The following is a 21458-nucleotide window of genomic DNA, read 5'->3' as shown; positions in this document are numbered from 1 at the left end:
TAGTTATATATCTTCAGTAGTTTACTGGAATAAGAAACAAAGAACCAATGAATAACAAAATCAACATTGCAACACAGTCATTAAGCTGCTTTTTCTGCATGTCTTGCATTTGAAAAGTGTTCACTTGCTGAATTCAGATGTTAGCAGTGGAAGACCTTGCCCAATATACTTACCCCAATTACAGAAATGTGGTTAGCATGAGACATTTCAAATAACTCCAAAGTAGAGAAGATATTGGATCTAATGTTAAGACAGAATTTGTTTCAGTGATCATTTAAAACTGTTGGACAGTACCTGTTAGACTTGAAACCTATGTAATACCTTTGGTGGACATTTGTAACAGTAGTTTTCTAGTATCTGGATGTCATAGAAACAGGTTGTAAAAATAGACAGATCACTGGGAGCTATAATAATAGCCTTGATTAAGACACCTTCAGAATAGCCATCATACATTATGATTATTTCTGAAGTAGGAAATTTCGTGATAGTTCATTATCTGAAATGAACTAATCCAGAATGCTAAATGAAGCTTACTATGGTCTCTCACTTATTGATTAATGTAGTAAAGAAAAAGTAAACTGTTTGTTTCCTTAAATTCTTTATTTATTAAATATTACTTATAATGCCCTTGTCATGTTCCTCTACATTTTCAGAGTGAATTACACTGTGTTTAAACACTAGATTCATGTTTGAGACTATTGTCTGTAAATCAGTGATTGTTGTTATAGAAGTTACATTGGTTTTACATAAGTATTATAATATATACACAGAAGGAGCATTTTGCCTCCAAAAAACTCAGGCCTTAGCCTTGTTCTGCTGTCCGCATAATTGTTTTTTCTTTGAAATTAATTCATTGACAGTGCATTTCTTGATATCAGCTGTATTAGGTATAGATCTAGTACCCAGTAGTACCAGATGAAAATTTGTGCTAGCCTGGGACTCAAACCTAGATTTCGTACTTATCACAAACAATCACCTTGACCACTTCTGCTCTTCGAACATGCTCCTCGGACCAACCCAAACCACCTTATGTCACACATCTACATCCTTGGATGGACATACTTGTATGGACATCCTTGTATGTTGTCCTTTGTCTGTCCTAATACGGCTGATAACAAGGAATTCACAGGCGAAAAATCAATTTCGAAGTATTTCGTACAGCTGTGGATTGTCAACTGTGTCTGTTCTTTCAGACGTCCATGTAAGAATTTTTTTTTTCCACTTGAGTTATTCATCTATGAATGAGGTATGTGTGTAATAATCAACAAAGCTCTTGTGTAGTGTGCTTGTCTAACTTAAAGCTTAGGGTACTACTTTCAGAGACTGACTTAAATCAAATGTACACAGAGGGTTAACGACCATTGATCTTATTCACTGGCTTGCTTGAGTTGTGGTTTTTATGTGGCTTTCGATGCCCATATAGGCAATTGCTGGACTGGTCACCGATCTCCATCTGTGAAAATTTAACAACACATAGAACAAAGCTTCCTCACAGACACACAGATGCAGAAGACTTATATCCTATATATTAACTGGCAAATGTGGCTAAAATTAATTAAATTAGGCAAATTGTGAAAACAAGGAACCTCATACCATGTAATAAACACTAGGAAAGCTCAATAGACCTTTCCAGTTTGTAATCGTCCTATTTCCTAAGAGAGAGGAAATGAGTCATTTTTCAAAACATTGAAGTAACTGGTAGACATGTTTATGTGAAGTTATGTAGCTACTGATCTTTTGCTGTAACATTGAAGATATGGAATAAACAAACATACAGTTGTCTTATTTCTATTTATATCTCGAATGCCTTCAGCTTAGATATACAAGTGAACAGATTCTCAGTGTTATCCTACAGCTGACAGTGCTGGGCAGTTAGAGCATGCTGTCATGTTGACAGTGTGTATATTTATGTGCCTTGGAGCCAGGAGACAGCTTGCCTGTCAGCCATGGGCATACAGTGTGGAAAACAAATAACAAAAATGTATCCAAAATGAGTCTGTTGTTCTTTAACAGAATGTGCACTGTGTTAAATCTTCCCAATAAGTGAAATTTGTGTGTGATACCAGGATTCGAAACCCAACCCTGGGCTTTTGTGAGCAGTGTTCATGCTGAATGAGTTACCCAAGCCCAATTAACTGACCATTCTGTAGATCTTAACCTGCCAAAACTTAGCTGCTATTTTCTAAAGTACACAGTTAATCTTCTTTGTACATTTCTATGCTAGCTGTCCTGGAAGAAAATATATTGTGAAGAAATTGCTTAAGCTGATCCAGATGTTAACATTTATCTGCACAGTCATTAACTGCACAGACTGATCTTGTATTTGTACCACGAATTTGTGCAGATTCAAGGACTGCGCAAGGTAAGTATATTGAAATATAAATTTTACCGCCATGTAATATCTTTGGTGTCTTTAGATGGCATCAAGTGCACATTTTCGAGTCAGTTATTAGTAGTTCTGTATCAGTGTCCGTACAGTGAGTTATGAATAAAGTTGTACAGTAGTTATGCATTGTGCCTGTATTGTCAAACAACATCCCAACAAGTCATTGGCCCAGGTTACACAATTGGCAAAAATACCATTTTTCACTTAGATGAAAACGTCAGTTTGTAGCCATAAAAGTACAGAAATAAAAAAGTATGTTAACTTGACAACTCGAATCCATCTACGCATCCAAAGGACATCCAGAAATACACTCTTTGATGCATACTGTGGATAAGTTACAACGATGATTGTCAACATAAACAGGTATCTGTTGTCAGTAATGGTGCTGTAGGGTCTTTCAGAGAGCTACGACAATTTTAGATGTGCTATTGAACCTCATGACAATCTACCAGATGTAGAATCGCTAAAAGAAAAATCTTGCAGGAACACAATATAAGGAGTCAGAAAGATGGTGAAAGTGCAAATGCCGTGATGTTTGTTAAACCGGATAAACGTTTTGTGAAAGATCCAAAATGTTCTGTGGCTGACAATGACAAATTGGAACAAAAATTAAAACCAAACAAAAATGGCAAAACCAGCATAAAACTGCAGCTTTTGCAACACAAAAGGACACACAGAAGACAAGTGCTCTTTGAAGAAGAAACTAATTGTACAATCTGCAAACAATGGTGTTCGAGCTCATTGCTGTTGAATTATGACATAATAACTTTCCTTAATGGTCCTGTATAATTTAGATGAACACCTCAGCGACATTGAATTTAGTCTGGACCTCTTCTCCTGGTGGTAATACAAGGCTTTGTGAAGCTGTCATCTTGTTAGTATTTGATCAAGTTGCATACATTTTGAGTCTTTATAGTCCTCTTTGAAGGTTCCCCCACCCCCCACCTACAAATACTGCAGGAGAAGAATGTCCCACAAACATTTGTCCTACAGTACCAATTCTAAGCAAACACGTAACTCAAGTAAGGTTTAAATAAAGAAATACTGCAGCTGTTGCGTTTTGAGAAATTTTTTTTTCTTTGTAAGTGCAAATATGTACATAAGTATTTTGTGTGGTGTTTGAATATGTGTTATTCTGCCTCTTGTGCACTGTAGTCGTCTTTCTGAGGTTATCAGGTATTGTCCCTCCTCAGTTGTGTAGAAACCCCCCTCACACACACACACACACACACACACACACACACACACTCTCTGTTTGTGTAACATCACAAAAAATAATAGACAATACTGCACTTGACAATGAGAATAAATTCAAGAAACATGTTTCGTTCAGCATGAAAGAAATAAGTAACCTGCATTGTGTTCAAATTAAAAACATTTGAGCAATACAAAGTGAATGACGTGTCAACTAGCAATAAAAGAGGCCAAACACCGAAACATGCTAAATGATTCGACAAAGGTGTCACAATGATAACAACAATCGTGAAACTGCATTTGCACCACAGAGTTCGGAAATGATTGTGAATGGTCGTTATACCTTTATTCGAATGAACCTAATTACTCCCATCAGCCATCACGCCAAGCAGTGCTTGGCAGCTGCGTTACGGCACGAATTGTTCCAACTTTTACATGTTTACCGGTTCAAATCTGCTGAGTAGAGTGCCCTGGTATCAAGAAGCTTAACCATGTAACATTTGTAAACACTGCTGGACAGCCAACATGCAAGCATCATTTTTTTTCTTGATGAAAATTTTTTCGTAATGCGTAAATCGCAGGAAAATTATAAATATGTTGACGCAAAATCGGGTGCAAACTAACATTGTGGGCTTATGAAATTTGACAGGAATGATAAAAAAATGTCGTAAACGACAAGAAAGCGTTAATTCCGGTAACTTAAAAGCTGGGTTATACTGTAGATCGTATGACACTGATACACGATTTCTTCCTCATCTAATGCCACTTCAGGTTGCTAAGTTAGTGTCCTGTATATTAGTGAAGTCCCACCCTCATCCTCATTATGCATTAACTAGTCTGTTTTGAATGTTCTGATGCATGCCGTTGGAGAATTGTCCATCTTCAGCACCTTCATTAGAATAATTTCTCGAGTAATCTGAAAGCAGAAATTGGGTTTCCCTTGCACATACTGAACAACCTACTGCTCCAATTCGTGAAATCTTTCCTTATTTGGTCTCCTGAAAGTTGGGTGTGTAGAGCAGTAAGCAAACTGAAAAACAACAATATATTATCCTCTCACAATCAGTGTTGAATTGGCAGGAATTTTACTACTTCAGCTGACAGTCCACTTCATTTGTTGCCAGCCTTGAAAATCATCAGTGCTGTTGAGTAATAGGTGCTTTAGTGCTGTTGCTTAACAACGTTTCATGCATTTTACCATGTTTTGAGTGTTCTGTGTGATCGTACTTGTCTTCCATAGAAACATATACTATTGCTGGGAATTTGTCCATTTGCAAAGTCAGTTCAGATTAAACTAAATTTAGATTCTGCCAAATGCCATTTAAATGTGGTAGATCATAAAGAGCTAGGTACACAGGATGCATTCCCATGGTTGGCAGCACGATGAAATCTGCTGCCCATTTGTTTCTACCCTGCCCCCATTTGACCAAGCTAGAGCCACTGCATCACATTCCCACCCTTCCAAAATCGACAAATTAAACATGGCTGTATCTCAACTACCAAAGCTTCGTGTGCAAATACGATGACCACCTTGTATTTTTTGAATGATTAATTTGTGGGAAAAAGTCTGTTATAGTTCGTCAGATTGATATTTTGTATAGACATTTCAGTGAAACTTCATGATATAGAAGGAACAACATTGTGGAAAAAGCTGTTCTAATTAATATTTGTTTCCAGACAATTTAAAAGCAGGTTTGTAGATGACACCAAGGAAAGTTGCTTAACGCTTATTTATTGGTAACTTGTGGTCTGAAGATACTCATTTGATCAAAACTAGCAGTTTAGAAATAAATATTTGTTACAACAACCTTCTCTGTCATGATGACATTTTTCAAATATATTACAATAGCTGTGGGTTGGGTTATCTACTGTGAAGCTGATAATTGTAGCCTGGGCCAAAAGATGACAGGCAGACAACAGACTAACAGATGGAACATGTGAAGAAACAAAAACTACAGCAGATTTGTGTCTGTACAGTTAAGTTTTGACAGACGAATTCTAGCATGTGGATCAGCCTCTAGCCATGGTCTTAGTTGTTTTCAGGATGAATCTTTCAGTCTGCATCATTGTGAAAGCTGATGCTAGTCTGGGAAGGTATGCATAAGCTGTTCTGAAAAGTTTGGACATTAGGTGAGAAATGCTGCTGAAATTGAAGATGGTAGTTCTAATTAATTCTCATCTTGATAGCTAAATCTGTAAGTGCATTGCCTGTGAAAGGTAAGGATGCAGGTTTGCAATTTGGTCCAACAAATAGTTTTGATATATTAGTAAGCTGCACCTGAAGTTATTTGAAGTTTCCTCCTGAGAAGGGTCCTGACATTTGGCACAATTGTTGTTTTTGTAGATGCACTTAGCTCCAAACGATCATTCTACCCTTATACCAAATGTTTTGTTGGCTTCGGGTGCCTCATGCGTTGCCATTACTTGGCCATTAGTGATTCTTAATTCTTAAAAACATTGAGTCCAATATCTGTCAGGACTCTGGGTGAAACATAATGTACTGTTGTTGTACTCAACTGTATAAAAGGAAAATTGAATTGAGGAAACAAATAAATTGGAGAGACAGTTGCTGGCCAGTACTTACCTTAAGGAGGAAAATTGTTTATTACTGTGAAAACACACACAAAAGTAACAGTGATGACATTTTCCTAGCTGTTGAAACTGTTACTTCTATCAAAGAGGAGAGAGATACATTGAGGCAGCAAAAAAGGTAAGGCAGGTCAATCAGATCACGGATGGTATGGACCTACATGTAATGTATTGGTCTGTCCCCATCCTAACTGTAGGTAGGTCCCTCTCGCCTAGTTAGCTGTGAACCAGCTGTAAACCTGTTCAATTATTCTCCTTTTCTGCATCTGATATGGGAGTGTTTGGGCCCTTTATCAGCATACTTGTCATAGGCGAACATGACAGTTTCTAAGTCGTCATCAAGCCACCCAATAAGCCTTTACCTGTCTCTGATTTTGGGTAGCCTCTGAATATTTGGGTAGCCTCTGAAAAATTACATAAAGCATGCTATTAGTAGGTGGAAAAGGGTTTTATAATATCCACATTGTATCATAATTTGGTAGGAGCATTTTCATAACATAAGGTAAAAATTAATTGGTCCATGACAGTTCAGTATTAAATGCCTCACAAGCTTATGCAAAATGTGCTGAGTGAAAGTCATATCTTGTAACTAGAACTTTGTGGAATACAAATTGCAAAATGCCGGAAACATATAAGGAGCATAATGTATAAGTACTACTTACAGTCTGTCATAGTTTACCAGTAAACCTCCAGTTCTTTAAAAGAACTGAACTCTCATATACAAAATGGCTTCAAACATCTGGGTATTTTAGAAATTAGTCAGTGAGTTAAATATTTGCCTTTTAAGCATATAAGTGAAAAGAAGTTTAGGAACGGTTTAAAATTATGCTTAAAGTTTGTTGTAAGTCAGGAATTGCTCTCATTATGAAACACTGGATGAATTAAATGGGGCAATTTGTACTCCATTTAAGCAAAACCTAAGTTTTCACAGATCTTAGTGTATGATGTCATGTCTCCTGGAAAGTGTGTCGTACAGATATATAATTTTTCTGGTACATAAAGTGCAAAGTGTGTTGCAAATAGTTAGTATCAAAACAAAAATTACAAATTAAAATGTCCTAACTGATGCTGAAATTTGACTTCATAAACAGCAAAAATGTAGTAAGTGATAAACTTCTTTTCCTTTCATAATTTTTTGGTGGTGTCAATGAGAAAAAGTTTCACAAACATTTGAAATGGTGTTTCAAAGTTATTGAGTTATTGGAAATTGTGAAGTGCTCTCATTCTCAAATACTGCAGGAATGAAGTCCGTGTGTTTGCGTGCCGTCAGTTATGCTGCCTCAAGACACACACAGCTTCTAACAGTAATGCTTATCTTATTGTTTAAACTTGTAACATAATACCCCTTAATGAGTAGATTATAACAGCATTTTAAATTCAGTCAATAACTATGCACAATATTGAAAATAAAATTTTTGTTGTCTATATGCTGCAAATGGGATAGCATTTTAGTGATATAGATTCTGTGCATCAAAGTGCTGGTATTGTCTGTTTTCTCAACATCACAAGTTAACAAAATGGGGTTTTATTTGTTCTCCATTCGGGGGTTCCACTAAAATCTTCGGTATGTAATTGTTGTGCATGTTGTCTCACCTAGGATAAAAAATACATGCATATGAGCTGCTATTTGTCTGACCAGTGGCATTTTCCTTCATACTAGGGCTAAGGATTGAAGTTTTTTTAATGTACTTACTTACAGAACAGACATAATTCCACAAATGTATTGTAATGCTCAGAAAGGAAACATCGCACACTACAAAAATTCACCATTTCCCTTCATCTAAAAGGTACCAATGTGTTACAATAAACTCCATCCATCCATTTTTACAGTGGCATATTATGTTTGATGTGCTTTCTGAAATACACATGCTGCTGAACACTATTCATGTTGTTCGTCAGTTACTCTTCAGACATCACCTAACACTGCATGTTACAACGGATATCTCAGTATGAATACCATTGTGACTCTTAAGCTTTCCCGGCAGTTGTGTTGTAAATAGTCTTCACGGGTTTGCCACTGGATCACGTTGTGCAAATTCCACAATATTTCCTCGGAGCAACTGTCAGACATCTTCAGGTGGTTCAGCCTTGCTGGTGGCTAGGTACGACTGACCGTATCCGCACACTGATGCCCCGTTTTTAGAACGCACGCGAAGAATGCGCAGTGATTTGTCCTATTCAGACTCCCTCTGCCGAAAACCGCAGAGTGGCTCTCCCGCACATGCGCTGTACGCTGCATTTGTCAACAGTGTGGCCAGACGTTACTCGCCAACAGCCGTGCTAGACCAGTGCTATGGTGGGCTTGTTATCGAAGAATCTTGATTTTTGCATCGTGATTTAATAGCAGACAATGCAGGATTCCAGGTTGTGCTCAGTTGAAATCTCGTATCCTTGTTGATGAGATTATCGGCTGTACATATATGTATTTCTTTCTTAATGACGCAGTCCCAGAAAGATGATGCCGGGGATAAAACTACCATCTTTTCACAAATCACAGGATGTCCTGTATTCAGGCAATGTTCCGCAATTGCAGACTTATCCGGTTGACGGAGGCGTGTATGACACAGATGTTCATCACAGCGTTCTTGTACTGTGCGGCATGTCTGGCCTATATACGCTGCCCCACACTGACAAGGAATCTTGTACACACCACATTTCCTCAGTCCGAGGTCATCCTTAACTTACCCCCAAGAGGTTTCTCAGTTTTGCAGATGGTTGAAAAACACACTTAACTCCGTATCTTTCGAGGACTCTTCAGATTCTTGACGACATGGCCCAAAAACACGGCAAACAGGCCAAAATGGTGTGTCTTTGTATCTTTATTCTGCTCCATAGATGTAACTCGTCTGGGCCTGAATGCATTACATATGTGTCTCTCAGAATAACCGTTTTGTTGGAATGAATACCATTGTTAGTAAATTATGAAAAGATGTCGCACATTCTTTGTATGTATTCTTCGTGTTTCCCCATCTTGAATGGAAAGACAGAGAAATAGATACAAATACAAGAAAACAGACATATAGCTTTGGATGATTTATGGGGAAGAAGCTTTGAATGAGAGAAAATTTTATGATGAGTGGTTTTCTCATTTTAAAAGTGGTCAAATGTCAGTTGAAGACAAATCATGTCTGGGACATCCCTTGACTTCCAGAATGGCTTAAAAGTGAAAAAATCCATGTTCTGATCATGTTTGATCATTGTAGAAGAATCATCGAATTGGTTGAAATGACTGGAATATCCTGGAATTTATGTTGTTTAAAGATCTGAAGATGAAGAGAGTTACAGCAAAATTTGTTTTGCATGTGCTCTCTGAAGACCAGAGAGTGAATTTTTCACATATGAATCAGGAGTTGGAAAACAGTCAGAAACTGCTGCAGATTCCGATGTAAAAGTTATAATGAGCGATGAATTGTGGTGTTACGGCTAGGACTTGGAAACCTAACAACAATACAGCCATTGGAAGATTTCATCACCACCAAGACCAAAGAAAGCAAGGCAGGCGAGATCCCATGTGGAGAAATTTTTGGTATGTTTTTTCTATCTCAAGGTAACCATCCAGAGTGAATTCGTCAGGCAGAGTACCACAGCTAACGAACATTACTACCTTGAAGTGTTGAAATGGTTGCATGAAGCAGTAAGAGAAAAGACACACATTGTGGCAATCAAGAGATTGGTTTTTGCACCAGACTCTTGTTATTCCCAAGAATGAAAATAAACCTGTAAAGAAAGTGTTTTCAAGACAAAGAAGAAGAGGAGAGTGATAGTCCCTTGTATTTTGTACATGGCAGTCTGCATACATTTGTTTTCTTCTTAAGAGTGCACAAAGGGGAAAAAAGATGCTTGTACTGAGTGAAAGTGCCATTAAAATACAGATAATCTTATTTAAAGTTCACTTCAGTTTGTAGAACTAGCCATCACACAAGTTTATCCAAGCATCTACACTCCTGGAAATGGAAAAAAGAACACATTGACACCGGTGTGTCAGACCCACCATACTTGCTCCGGACACTGCGAGAGGGCTGTACAAGCAATGATCACACGCACGGCACAGCGGACACACCAGGAACCGCGGTGTTGGCCGTCGAATGGCGCTAGCTGCGCAGCATTTGTGCAACGCCGCCGTCAGTGTCAGCCAATTTGCCGTGGCATACGGAGCTCCATCGCAGTCTTTAACACTGGTAGCATGCCGCGACAGCGTGGACGTGAACCGTATGTGCAGTTGACGGACTTTGAGCGAGGGCGTATAGTGGGCATGCGGGAGGCCGGGTGGACGTACCGCCGAATTGCTCAACACGTGGGGCGTGAGGTCTCCACAGTACATCGATGTTGTCGCCAGTGGTCGGCGGAAGGTGCACGTGCCCGTCGACCTGGGACCGGACCGCAGCGACGCACGGATGCACGCCAAGACCATAGGATCCTACGCAGTGCCGTAGGGGACCGCACCGCCACTTCCCAGCAAATTAGGGACACTGTTGCTCCCGGGGTATCGGCGAGGACCATTCGCAACCGTCTCCATGAAGCTGGGCTACGGTCCCGCACACCGTTAGGCCGTCTTCCGCTCACGCCCCAACATCGTGCAGCCCGCCTCCAGTGGTGTCGCGACAGGCGTGAATGGAGGGACGAATGGAGACGTGTCGTCTTCAGCGATGAGAGTCGCTTCTGCCTTGGTGCCAATGATGGTCGTATGCGTGTTTGGCGCCGTGCAGGTGAGCACCACAATCAGGACTGCAAACGACCGAGGCACACAGGGCCAACACCCGGCATCATGGTGTGGGGAGCGATCTCCTACACTGGCCGTACACCACTGGTGATCGTCGAGGGGACACTGAATAGTGCACGGTACATCCAAACCGTCATCGAACCCATCGTTCTACCATTCCTAGACCGGCAAGGGAACTTGCTGTTCCAACAGGACAATGCACGTCTGCATGTATCCCGTGCCACCCAACGTGCTCTAGAAGGTGTAAGTCAACTACCCTGGCCAGCAAGATCTCCGGATCTGTCCCCCATTGAGCATGTTTATGACTGGATGAAGCGTCGTCTCACGCGGTCTGCACGTCCAGCACGAACGCTGGTCCAACTGAGGCGCCAGGTGGAAATGGCATGGCAAGCCGTTCCACAGGACCACATCCAGCATCTCTACGATCGTCTCCATGGGAGAATAGCAGCCTGCATTGCCGCGAAAGGTGGATATACACTGTACTAGTGCCGACATTGTGGATGCTCTGTTGCCTGTGTCTATGTGATGTCAGTGTGATCATGTGATGTATCTGACCCCAGGAATGTGTCAATAAAGTTTCCCCTTCCTGGGACAATGAATTCACGGTGTTCTTACTTCAATTTCCAGGAGTGTATATTCCTTATCTGTGTTCATGTATTCTGCTATGTTCAAAAGGCTTTGCAGTATTTGTGCTAGTTTATGTAAAATATAGTTTTCTATCTTGATAATATTTTTGATTGGTTTGTTTCTCCCCCTAGGTCTCACATTTTCAACTGCAGGCTTTACTGAAGAGGAGACACAGGCCTTAGAAGAAGTGATTAAGGAAAAAGGCGGACGTGTTGTCCATCGTGGATTTAAAGGCATCCCCGATTATGGAATTGTACCTTTAGAAGGGGAAAGACTTTATCACACAACTAATGCTGTTGTAACTCATCTTTGGGTGGTAAGTGTTTTGTCTGCACATTGCAGAGAAATAATTTTGTTTTTACTTTGTTTTCTTTCCTTGCTACAGAGTGGTTTTACATTTTGAATTCTGTCTGACTAACTAAGCATACTTCAGCAGACCACTAAGGAAACTCACAAGATACAATGAAGAAGGCTTCAGTGCATCATGTTTCAGATTCCCCCCCCCCCCCCCCCCCACCCCCCACCCCTTGTTTTAAGCATTTCAGTATTAGCTCACAGAAGGAATCCAGTGGTAAGGACAGAGGAATCAGTCAAGTAGAAGAGCAAGGTGATAATTTCTAAGCCTGGTAGTTACACATTTTTAATTTAGAAAATGCGGTTTTCCTTTATTGTCAGTGCACTTGGACATTTTTATAATTAGTAGAGCCCATCCACAAATAAAGTTTCCAAGAACTCTGCAAAATATCCCTTTGTGCCTTCTAAACAATTTGGCAACTAAAAAGGACCTTTAGAGAATATGTGGAAATCAGAAGGTACTAGAGTAGTGAATAAGATGAATATTTCAACAATTCATATTTCAGATTTCTTTTTTTCCCCTCTTTGCTAAAGAGCCTTTGTGGCCTGTGAAGAAAGAAGACACTTTTTCTTTTATATCACAAGCCTTGTGCGCACCCCACACCCACCCACCCACTTTGTAAACTGGGAAGATGTATATAATGAGCCAAATGCTAATGATAAATGCAGCAATTTCTTGATAAATTTGTATCCCTTTTTGAACATTGTTTTCCAAAGCAACTTACTAAATGTAACACCACAAACTTTTCAAAGAAACCTTGGATTACTACAGGTATTAAAGTGTCTTCAGAAAGAAAAAGAAAACTGTATGAGACAGCAAGAACTAGTAAAGATCTAGAAGTAGTTTTACACTATAAAAATTATTGTAACATACTGAGAAAAGTTGTAAAGAAATCAAGAAATATGTATGTTAGAGAAGGAATTAACAACTCCAGCAATAAAATCAAATCAATATGGAATGTTGTTAGAAGGGAGACAGGAAAAGTAACCACTGGGGTAGGTAGTATTACTGTTAAAGAGAATGAGATCATCTTAACCAACAGTATACAGGCAGCCAATGTATTTAACAATCACTTCTTAAGTGTAGGAGAAAAAATTTGTGAAAATAGTTCAAAAGAAAAAGCCAGACAGTACATGGAAGAGTCAGTTTTGAAAAATTTTAGTTAGATTAAGTTTCATCTAACAACCTCTTCTGAAGTAAGTAAAATTATTAAATGTTTGAAAAATAAAGGTTCTGTTGGAGTAGATGACATCTCCAACAAGTTATTAAAACAATGTGGAGCAATTACAGCTGATGTTTTGATACATATATGTAATGCATCACTGACTCAGGGTATTTTTCCAGACAGGTTAAAATATGCCGTTGTCAGGCCTCTCTACAAAAAGGGGGAAACCGCAGATGTCAATAATTACTGGCCAGTATCCTTGCCTACAGAATTTTCAAAAATCTTTGAGAAAGTAATGTACTCAAGAGTGGTTAGCCATCTCAACAGTGATAGGATACTTAGTAAATCGCAGTTCGGGTTTCAGAAATGCTGTTCCACTGAGAAAGCAATATACAATTTCACTGTCCACATAATAGTCTTTAAATAGTAAAATGTCAAGAGTAGGAATATTCTGTGACTTATCCAAAGCATTTGATTGTGTGAACCATGACATTATGTTAGAGAAATTACAATTTTATGGTATAAATGGAACAGCATAAGAGTGGTTTAAGTCATATCTACAGAACAGGAAGCAAAAAGTCTCCCTATATGCTTCAAGTGATTCAAAGTAGTTTGCTACTTCATCTAACTGGGGTGAAATTACATTAGGTGTTCCACAAGGTTCGATCATGGGTCCCCTCGTGTTCTTGATATATGTGAATGACCCCCCCCCCCCCCCTTCTTATGTGAAACAAGTTGCTGAACTGAAACTGTTTGCTGATGATAAAAGCATAATTATTAATCCAGTAAAAGAAAGTCTGATAGAAAATTATACTAATAAGGTCTTTGGAAAAGTGATTAATTGGTTTTCTGCGAATGGGCTTGCTCTGAACTTTGATAAAACACAGTGCATCCAATTTTCTGCTGCAAAAAGTATAATTCCTTTAATAAACATAAGACATCAAAAGAAGTCAGTAGCCAGGGTAGAGCATACTAAGTTTTTGGGTGTACATATAGTTGAGAATCGTAATTGGAAAATTCATATTTTGGATCTCCTAAAGTGACTAGGTTCAGCAACTTTTGCAATCAGAATAATTGCCAATTTTGAGGATCTAGAAATTAGTAAGCTAACTTACTGTGCATACTTCCACTCTCTGATGACATACGGAATAATATTCCTGGGCAACTCAACACTTAGCAAAAGGTATTCACTGCTCAAAAGAAAGTAGTTAGAATAATGTGTGGGATTCATAGTGGCACATCTTGTAGGCTTCTGTTTAAAAGGTTCGGAATTCTTACAACTGCTTCACAGTACATTTACTCAGTAATGAAATTTTTTTCTCAACAACATGGACCAGTTTAAAATCAACAGCGACATTCATGATTACAATACCAGAAAAAAGAAAGACCTACACTATCTTTTACTTAACCTATCTTTGGCACAGAAAGGGGTAAAATATGCATCTATAAAACTTATTCATAAATTATCAGATGAAATAAAATGTCTTACAAAAAGCAGTAATAGTTTCAAAAACGAGTTGAAATTATACCTCCTTGACAAATCGTTCTATACCATAGATGATTTAAGGGAATGGGATAGATAATATAAGTATATAGGTATAACCCTATAATATAAACAAAAAAAACTTTTTTCCTTTCCACATCATAACGGTTTTTCTATGCTATTGATCAATGGAACACGTAAATAACTAACTAATTTTTGTATATCAAACAGCCCATTGTACAACAGTTGCCATTTGCAATTCAGCTTCCAATACTTTGTCACTTTTGGATGAGTCCTAAAGATTACTTCTTGTCCCAGATAGTACTCTACAGTGTGTCCTAATTTGCTGCCATACAACTGTTTTCTGTTCTCAGCGTTTTCTTCAGTGCTACCAGTGCTCAACATATTTTCTCCTCTTGCAATATTTCCTTCCTAGGGACCTAATAATGGAGCTGGCAGTCACTGACAGCACAGCATACAATTTGACTTCGAGAAAACATCGTGTAGCGCAACAGCATATTGTACATTCCCTTTCCCTTGCAGATAAGGTCCGGCTGTATCCAAGGAAACCATCTCCAAGGGTGTTTTTGTCAATATCGGGTGTAGTTCAATTAGTTTTGATTTGTTTATATGCTTAGCCTCATGACACACAACCCATTTTGCAGCAGTTCCTCCTGCTTTATTTATTTCTTCCTTCATTGTCCTCTGTGTCAATGTACTGCGTTGCTACACTGGCTGAAAAATGAGATGTGGATTTCAAAACTGACTACTGTAAATAATGTAGCCGACAGGTGCACAGTTGCATTTCACAGTACTTTAATTTCACTGGTCACAACCACCTAATAATGCTCAGTTATATGGCCAGTGCACTATTGTTTAACTTTTGATAGGCCTCATTAACAGTTTGCAGCAAACCTCCACATACTGCTACAATAGTTTACTGTTGAATATCCAAGAGCAGTAAAAACCTAACCACAAAGTTCACAGTTCTTGAAGAATAGAAAGGTGCGTGTGGTGCAGACACTGTCATTGTTTGAAAACACAGCCTAATTGGGTAACACCTATTTCACAGTTAAGTTGAAATGTTGTTGTTGTTGTTGTTGTTGTTCTAACCAACACAGGTTTCTTGTCTGAAACTCGGCCGTGGACTGACTATTTCGTGACCGAAAATCGGGCCTTCATATTTCGTCACAATAATAGGTACTGAGCTCATTGTTTGATGTTTAATTTACAGAAATTAAAACTTAACTCATTAAATTAACTGAATACATCGCAAAATTCGTTCCCTTTAACGGTTTCTTCTACTACAAGGGTTAGGCCAAATTATTCGTTTAAATCATGAAATTAACAAATATTAGTACGCAGACAATACTTTTGACAAAACTGTTAATTACTTTGGAATTAATTAAGGGCTGCCTTTCCTAATATGTTTTTGAATAGAGACAAATAGATACTTTCTAGTATTTTGTCTTCCAAATGTTTATAATTAGTACAGAATTTATATTTGTTTATACGTCAACAATAGAATTTAAGTTAAGAAACAATTACTGATTTTGCTCTATGATAATAACTAGTAATAGTCAAAATGAATTAGAAAGTAAATTATGTACATAATACTAAGCATGAAATTAGATCTGGTGTTATATTCTTAAAAACTGAGGGCCGACCCTTCTCTTTTATGGGAATGCAGATTACACGGGGTGTTACAAAAAGGTACGTCCAAACTTTCAGGGAAAATTCCTCACACACAAATAAAGAAAATACGTTATATGGACATGTGTCTGGAACGCTTAATTTCCATGTTACAGCTGATTTTAGTTTCGTCAGTATGTACTGTACGTCCTAGATTCACCGCCAGTTGGCCCAATTGAAGGAAGGTAATGTTGACTTCGGTGCTTGTGTTGACATGCGACTCATTGCTCTACAGTACTAGCATCAAGCACATCAGTACGTAGCATCAACAGGTTAGTGTTCATCACGAACGTGGTTTTGCAGTCAGTGGAATGTTTACAAATGCGGAGTTGGCAGATGCCCATTTGATGTATGGCTTAGCACGGGGCAATAGCCGTGGCGTGGTACGTTTGTATTGAGACATATTTTCAGAACGAAGGTGTCCCAACAGGAAGACGTTCGAAGCAATTGATCGGTGTCTTAGGGAGCACGGAACATTCGAGCCTATGACTCGCGACTGGGGAAGACCTAGAACGACGAGGACACCTGCAATGGACGAGGCAATTCTTCATGCAGTTGGCGATAACCCTAATGTCAGCGTCAGAGAAGTTGCTGCTGTACAAGGTAACGTTGACCACGTCACTGTATGGAAAGTACTACGGGAGAACCAGTTGTTTCTGTACCATGTACAGCGTGTGCAGGCACTATCAGCAGCTGATTGGCCTCCACAGGTACACTTCTGCGAATGGTTCATCCGACAATGTGTCAATCCTCATTTCAGTGCAAATGTTCTCTTTACGGATGAGGCTTCATTCCAACGTGATCAAATTGGAAATTTTCGCAATCAACATGTGGGGCTGACGAGAATCCGCACGCAATTGTGCAATCGCATCATCAACACAGATTTTCTGTGAACGTTTGGGCAGGCATTGTTGGTGATGTCTTGATTGGGCCCCATGTTCTTCCACCTACGCTCAGTGGAGCACATTATCATGATTTCATACGGGATACTGCACCTGTGCTGCTAGAACATGTGCCTTTACAAGTACGACACAACATGTGGTTCATGCACGATGGAGCTCCTGCACATTTCAGTCGAAGTGTTCGTATGCTTCTCAACAACAGATCCGGTGACCGATGGATTGGTAGAGGCGGACCAATTCCATGGCCCTCACGCTCTCCTGACCTCAACCCTCGTGACTTTCATTTACGGGGGCATTTGAAAGCTCTTGTCTACGCAACCCTGGTACCAAATGTAGAGACTCTTCGTGCTCGTATTGTGGACGGCTGTGATACAATAAGCCATTCTCCAGGGCTTCATCAGCTCATCGGGGATTCCATGCGACAGAGGGTGGATGCATGTATCCTGGCTAACGGAGAACATTTTGAACATTTCCTGTAACAAAGTGTTTGAAGTCACGCTGGTTCATTCTGTTACGCTATGTGTTACCATTCCATGATTAATGTGATTTGAAGAGAAGTAATAAACTGAGCTCTGACATGGAAAGTAAGCGTTTCCGGACACATGTCCACATAACGTATTTTTCTTTCTTTGTGTGTGAGGAATGTTTCCTGAAAGTTTGGCCGTACCTTTTTGTAACACCCTGTATTCATGTCTGTTAATGGTAATTAGTTAAAATTGAAAAAACGAATTTTGAGGAGGCAGATGGCATAACAAGAGGGGAATTAAACCTATCCCAGCTTGCTTCATCACAATTTCCATACTACCTGCAGAACTTTTAATCTTAAATTTGGATAGTAACAATAAGTGTTCATCTTACGAAGACATTTTGGAGATGCCCTAGTGCCCCTAAACATTGTGAGTGTATAATATAAAGTCGTTAAGTGATCCTCTGGTAAACAAACACAACACTGTCTCTGCTCTGGGTGGTGTTGGCAAAACAACACACTTTGGTAAATCATTAAAATATTTTTCAACCTGTCATCATTGTTCTGCATCAGTTTTAGCCTTACTTTTTGCCACCTAGGCTCTTTCTGCTGCAGTTGCTCCATGCTTTTACACATCTTAATGTAGTATGGCTGTTGTGTTTTTATCTTTCATCGACAGAACCCTGATTTCAGAATTGTTCTCCGCAAATTCCAGAATTTGTCTAGAGCTTTTGGAAGCACTGATAAGGCATCAGCAATTAAGTTTTGGTTACCTTATATATATATAATTTCAAAATCAGATTCCTGTGATCACTAACACTATCTAGTGATTATCCTGTGTAAGAGTTTGCAAATGAGAAGGAAGGACAAGGACTGATGGTCGCAATACATCTTGGTATGCTTTCCCCACAGGTAATATTCGAACATTTTGAAAGTCCATATTACCACTAGAGCTTCCAATTCGGTCATGGATTATGCCCATTCGGCTTCAGATAGGGTCCTAATAGCAAAACTAATTACCTCGGGGTGAGCTCCCTATTTGTGTCAGTGATTTGGAATAAAGCCCCCAGACCTTGCAAGGGCACCTCTGTACACAGACAAAAATCCTGGGTCATGACAGGATGATGGAAGATGTTGGTATTCAAAAAGAGCTTCTTTAATGTTGCCAAAGTCCGCCCCTCGTGGTCTCGCGGTAGCGTTCTCGCTTCCCGAGCATGAGGTCCCGGGTTCGATTCCCGGCGGGGTCAGGAATTTTTCCTGCCTCGAGATGACTGGGTGTTATTGTGTCGTCTTCATCATTATCATTCATCCTCATTACGGTCGGAGGAAGGCAATGGCAAACCACCTCCACTAGGACCTTGTCTAGTAAGGCGGCGCGGTTCTCCCGCGTCGCTCCCCTACGCTCTGTACAGAAGTATGGGACTCATCATCATCATCATCATCAATGTTGCCAAAATCAGTTTGGCATTGCTTGGTCCATAACCAAGGGTGGTTGTCACGTAGAAGATTCAGTAGAGTGTCACTATTTAAAAGCTGGTATAAATTCTCTGAAGAAAAATACTAATCCAAGATATCCCTCTAACTGTTTCTTATTTTGAAGTACAGGGCAGTATCTGATACCATCAAGCTTCTTAGGGTGTGGAAGTATGTCTTGAGGTGATATTATGTTTCCAAGGAATTTAACACCCATTTCTTATCCAAATGTGACTTCATTAGGTTGTCTGTGACTCCAATTTATGAAAACCGATAAGACTTGAGCCATGAGACTTGCGTGTTCTGACCATATGGAGGTAGCAATCAGTAAATTATCCACATACACAGTGACTCTACTTAACAATTCAGGTCCTAAGACTCGATCTAAAGCAGAAATAAATATGCCTACACTGACATTCAAACCACAAGGGAGAACACAGAACTCGTAGCTTCTGGCCCTACATACAAAAGCAGTGCACTTACGGCTGTCTTCATGTAGTGCAATTTACCAGTACAAGGCTCGGAGATGTATTATGGTGAGGGACTTAACGTTATGGAATTACAGAAGTTGTTCTTCAAGGTTGTCGGGCCGTGTCCTGACAGGCACAATAATTTTATTTATTCCTCGTGCGTCGAGCATGAGGTGGCTGCTACCGTCTCATTTGCTAATGGCCTAAATGGGGCTACAGTGCGCAGAGAAGGATGGTTGTATTATTTACCAGTTTAGCATTCTGTTGATCTTTCATTACAGCCTCCTCCTTGGCCAGTGGGATGGGTATGATGAAAGGCAGAATGTTTCATGTCACTACACCTCCATTTTGTTTTTGTATCCTTTAATTATGCGAGGGTGCTATTCAAAAATAGCATCAAAACACATTATATGCTCTTGCATTTCTTCCTTTTGTTCTTCTGTAAGACACGCTGACTCACATTCCTCAGCGCACATGATCTTGGGGCCTATTTCCTCAGGACCTATTTCATCTCCCTGTGATTGCTCCATTCCCTGCGTGTTTACAAACATGATGGTAAGATAGAAGAATTGTATTGGAAAGTCAGCATTGTGTTTTGGTTTGCTTTCTCTGGCATTTGACTTGACTAGGTATACTGAATATTGTTGGTTGTTCACAACGAAATGACACTTCCTGTTACCAACGTCAGTTTGTGTGTGGTACTTCCTAAAGGTGTCCGTAGTGATAAGACAGGTTGCTATTAGTCTTTCAACCACAAGAAAAATGCATTTTGATGTGAAGCTCTGAATTTGAATTGGAAACCATGCCTGGAATTTTATGCCTTTAGACTTACCTCCTACAGCTGTTTGTATTTTACAATTTTGGACTGCAAATGTCAGTATGTGTCCTTGTTTTTGTAATTGCTCAGACAGACATTGTGAATGTACATTCATGGTAGCTCCAGTGTCCAGTGCTATGGGTACTCTTAAACCAAATATTTGTAGACTGATTACCGCCCATGTTGTGTCTTCATTTCCATCGACACAGTTGGTAATACCCTGCTGACAGAGGTAATCTTTGTTATCGAGTTGTATCTAAGAAAGCAGCTTTTAACTATAGTTCCATGCCCCCACACCTGTTACTGGTCACCAAACGGGCATATCAAGACTGCTGTGAGTTTTCCTAATTGATCTGAGCACTGACATCTTCGTTAGGGGTAACCTGAACTATGTGCACTATATACATCTAGTTTCGCCAGTTAGTACCTTGCGCAGTTCTCGATTTGAAATTTTATTATCCCTGGCCGCTATTTGAAATGTAATTTTGATTGTACTGATTATTTTGTTGCCTGTTTGCATTCTGCGCTTTCCAGTGGCCGGTCGGGTCATAGCGCCTGGTCGGTGGCACATTGTATACTTGCTGACTATAACCCATCTGGCCATTAAATCCTGTCCAATTGAAATTCTGTCCTTGGTTATTTTTATATCCTTGCTTGAATTTTTGCCCATTTCCTTTATCAAATTGGTTCCTGTTGGTTTTGTTGCGAGGGAGATATGGCTGCCAAACGTTTTGGTTGTTATTGCCATTCCCGCTGTGTTGCGTGTTAGTTTGTGTGGAGTCTCCCTGCATGCTGTCACTTTGTGGTTGCACGGGTGTCTCTTTATAAATAAGATAAATGGAATTGAGAACTGAGAGGAAATTCTCTATATAGTGCTCAGGAGTTGTGATTAATTTCTCATGTGTGTTAGCCGGTAGTCGGCTGTTCAAGATTTTTAGGATATCTACATGTGATATCAGATTTATTTAGATACTTCTCGAAGTATCTTCTGAACCCTCTGTGCTTACAGCTGAATGGCACCACGTTACACACTTCGCACCTCGATCTCTCATGTACTACAATGGACCAGAACTGTTCATAGGTGTGACATTTTTCTACCAGGTCAGTGGCCCACAGCAG

General features: G+C 39.6%; 1 protein-coding gene across 3 annotated transcripts in view; it reads left to right on the top strand.

Moving 5' to 3' along the window:
* LOC124620164 (DNA topoisomerase 2-binding protein 1-like) overlaps nt 1-21458 on the top strand; it is a 289518-nt gene that overhangs the window by 163460 nt on the left and 104600 nt on the right. For all 3 annotated transcript variants that reach the window (XM_047146853.1, XM_047146844.1, XM_047146837.1), the window contains exon 13: nt 11648-11832. In XM_047146853.1, the coding sequence (XP_047002809.1) occupies nt 11648-11832 (185 nt within the window). The remainder of the gene's footprint in view (nt 1-11647; nt 11833-21458) is intronic.

Source organism: Schistocerca americana, chromosome 1, assembly GCF_021461395.2.
Source record: "Schistocerca americana isolate TAMUIC-IGC-003095 chromosome 1, iqSchAmer2.1, whole genome shotgun sequence".
NCBI lineage: Eukaryota > Metazoa > Arthropoda > Insecta > Orthoptera > Acrididae > Schistocerca > Schistocerca americana.
The sequence above is the reverse complement of the archived record's forward strand: the minus strand, read 5'-3'. Positions and strand labels throughout refer to the sequence as shown.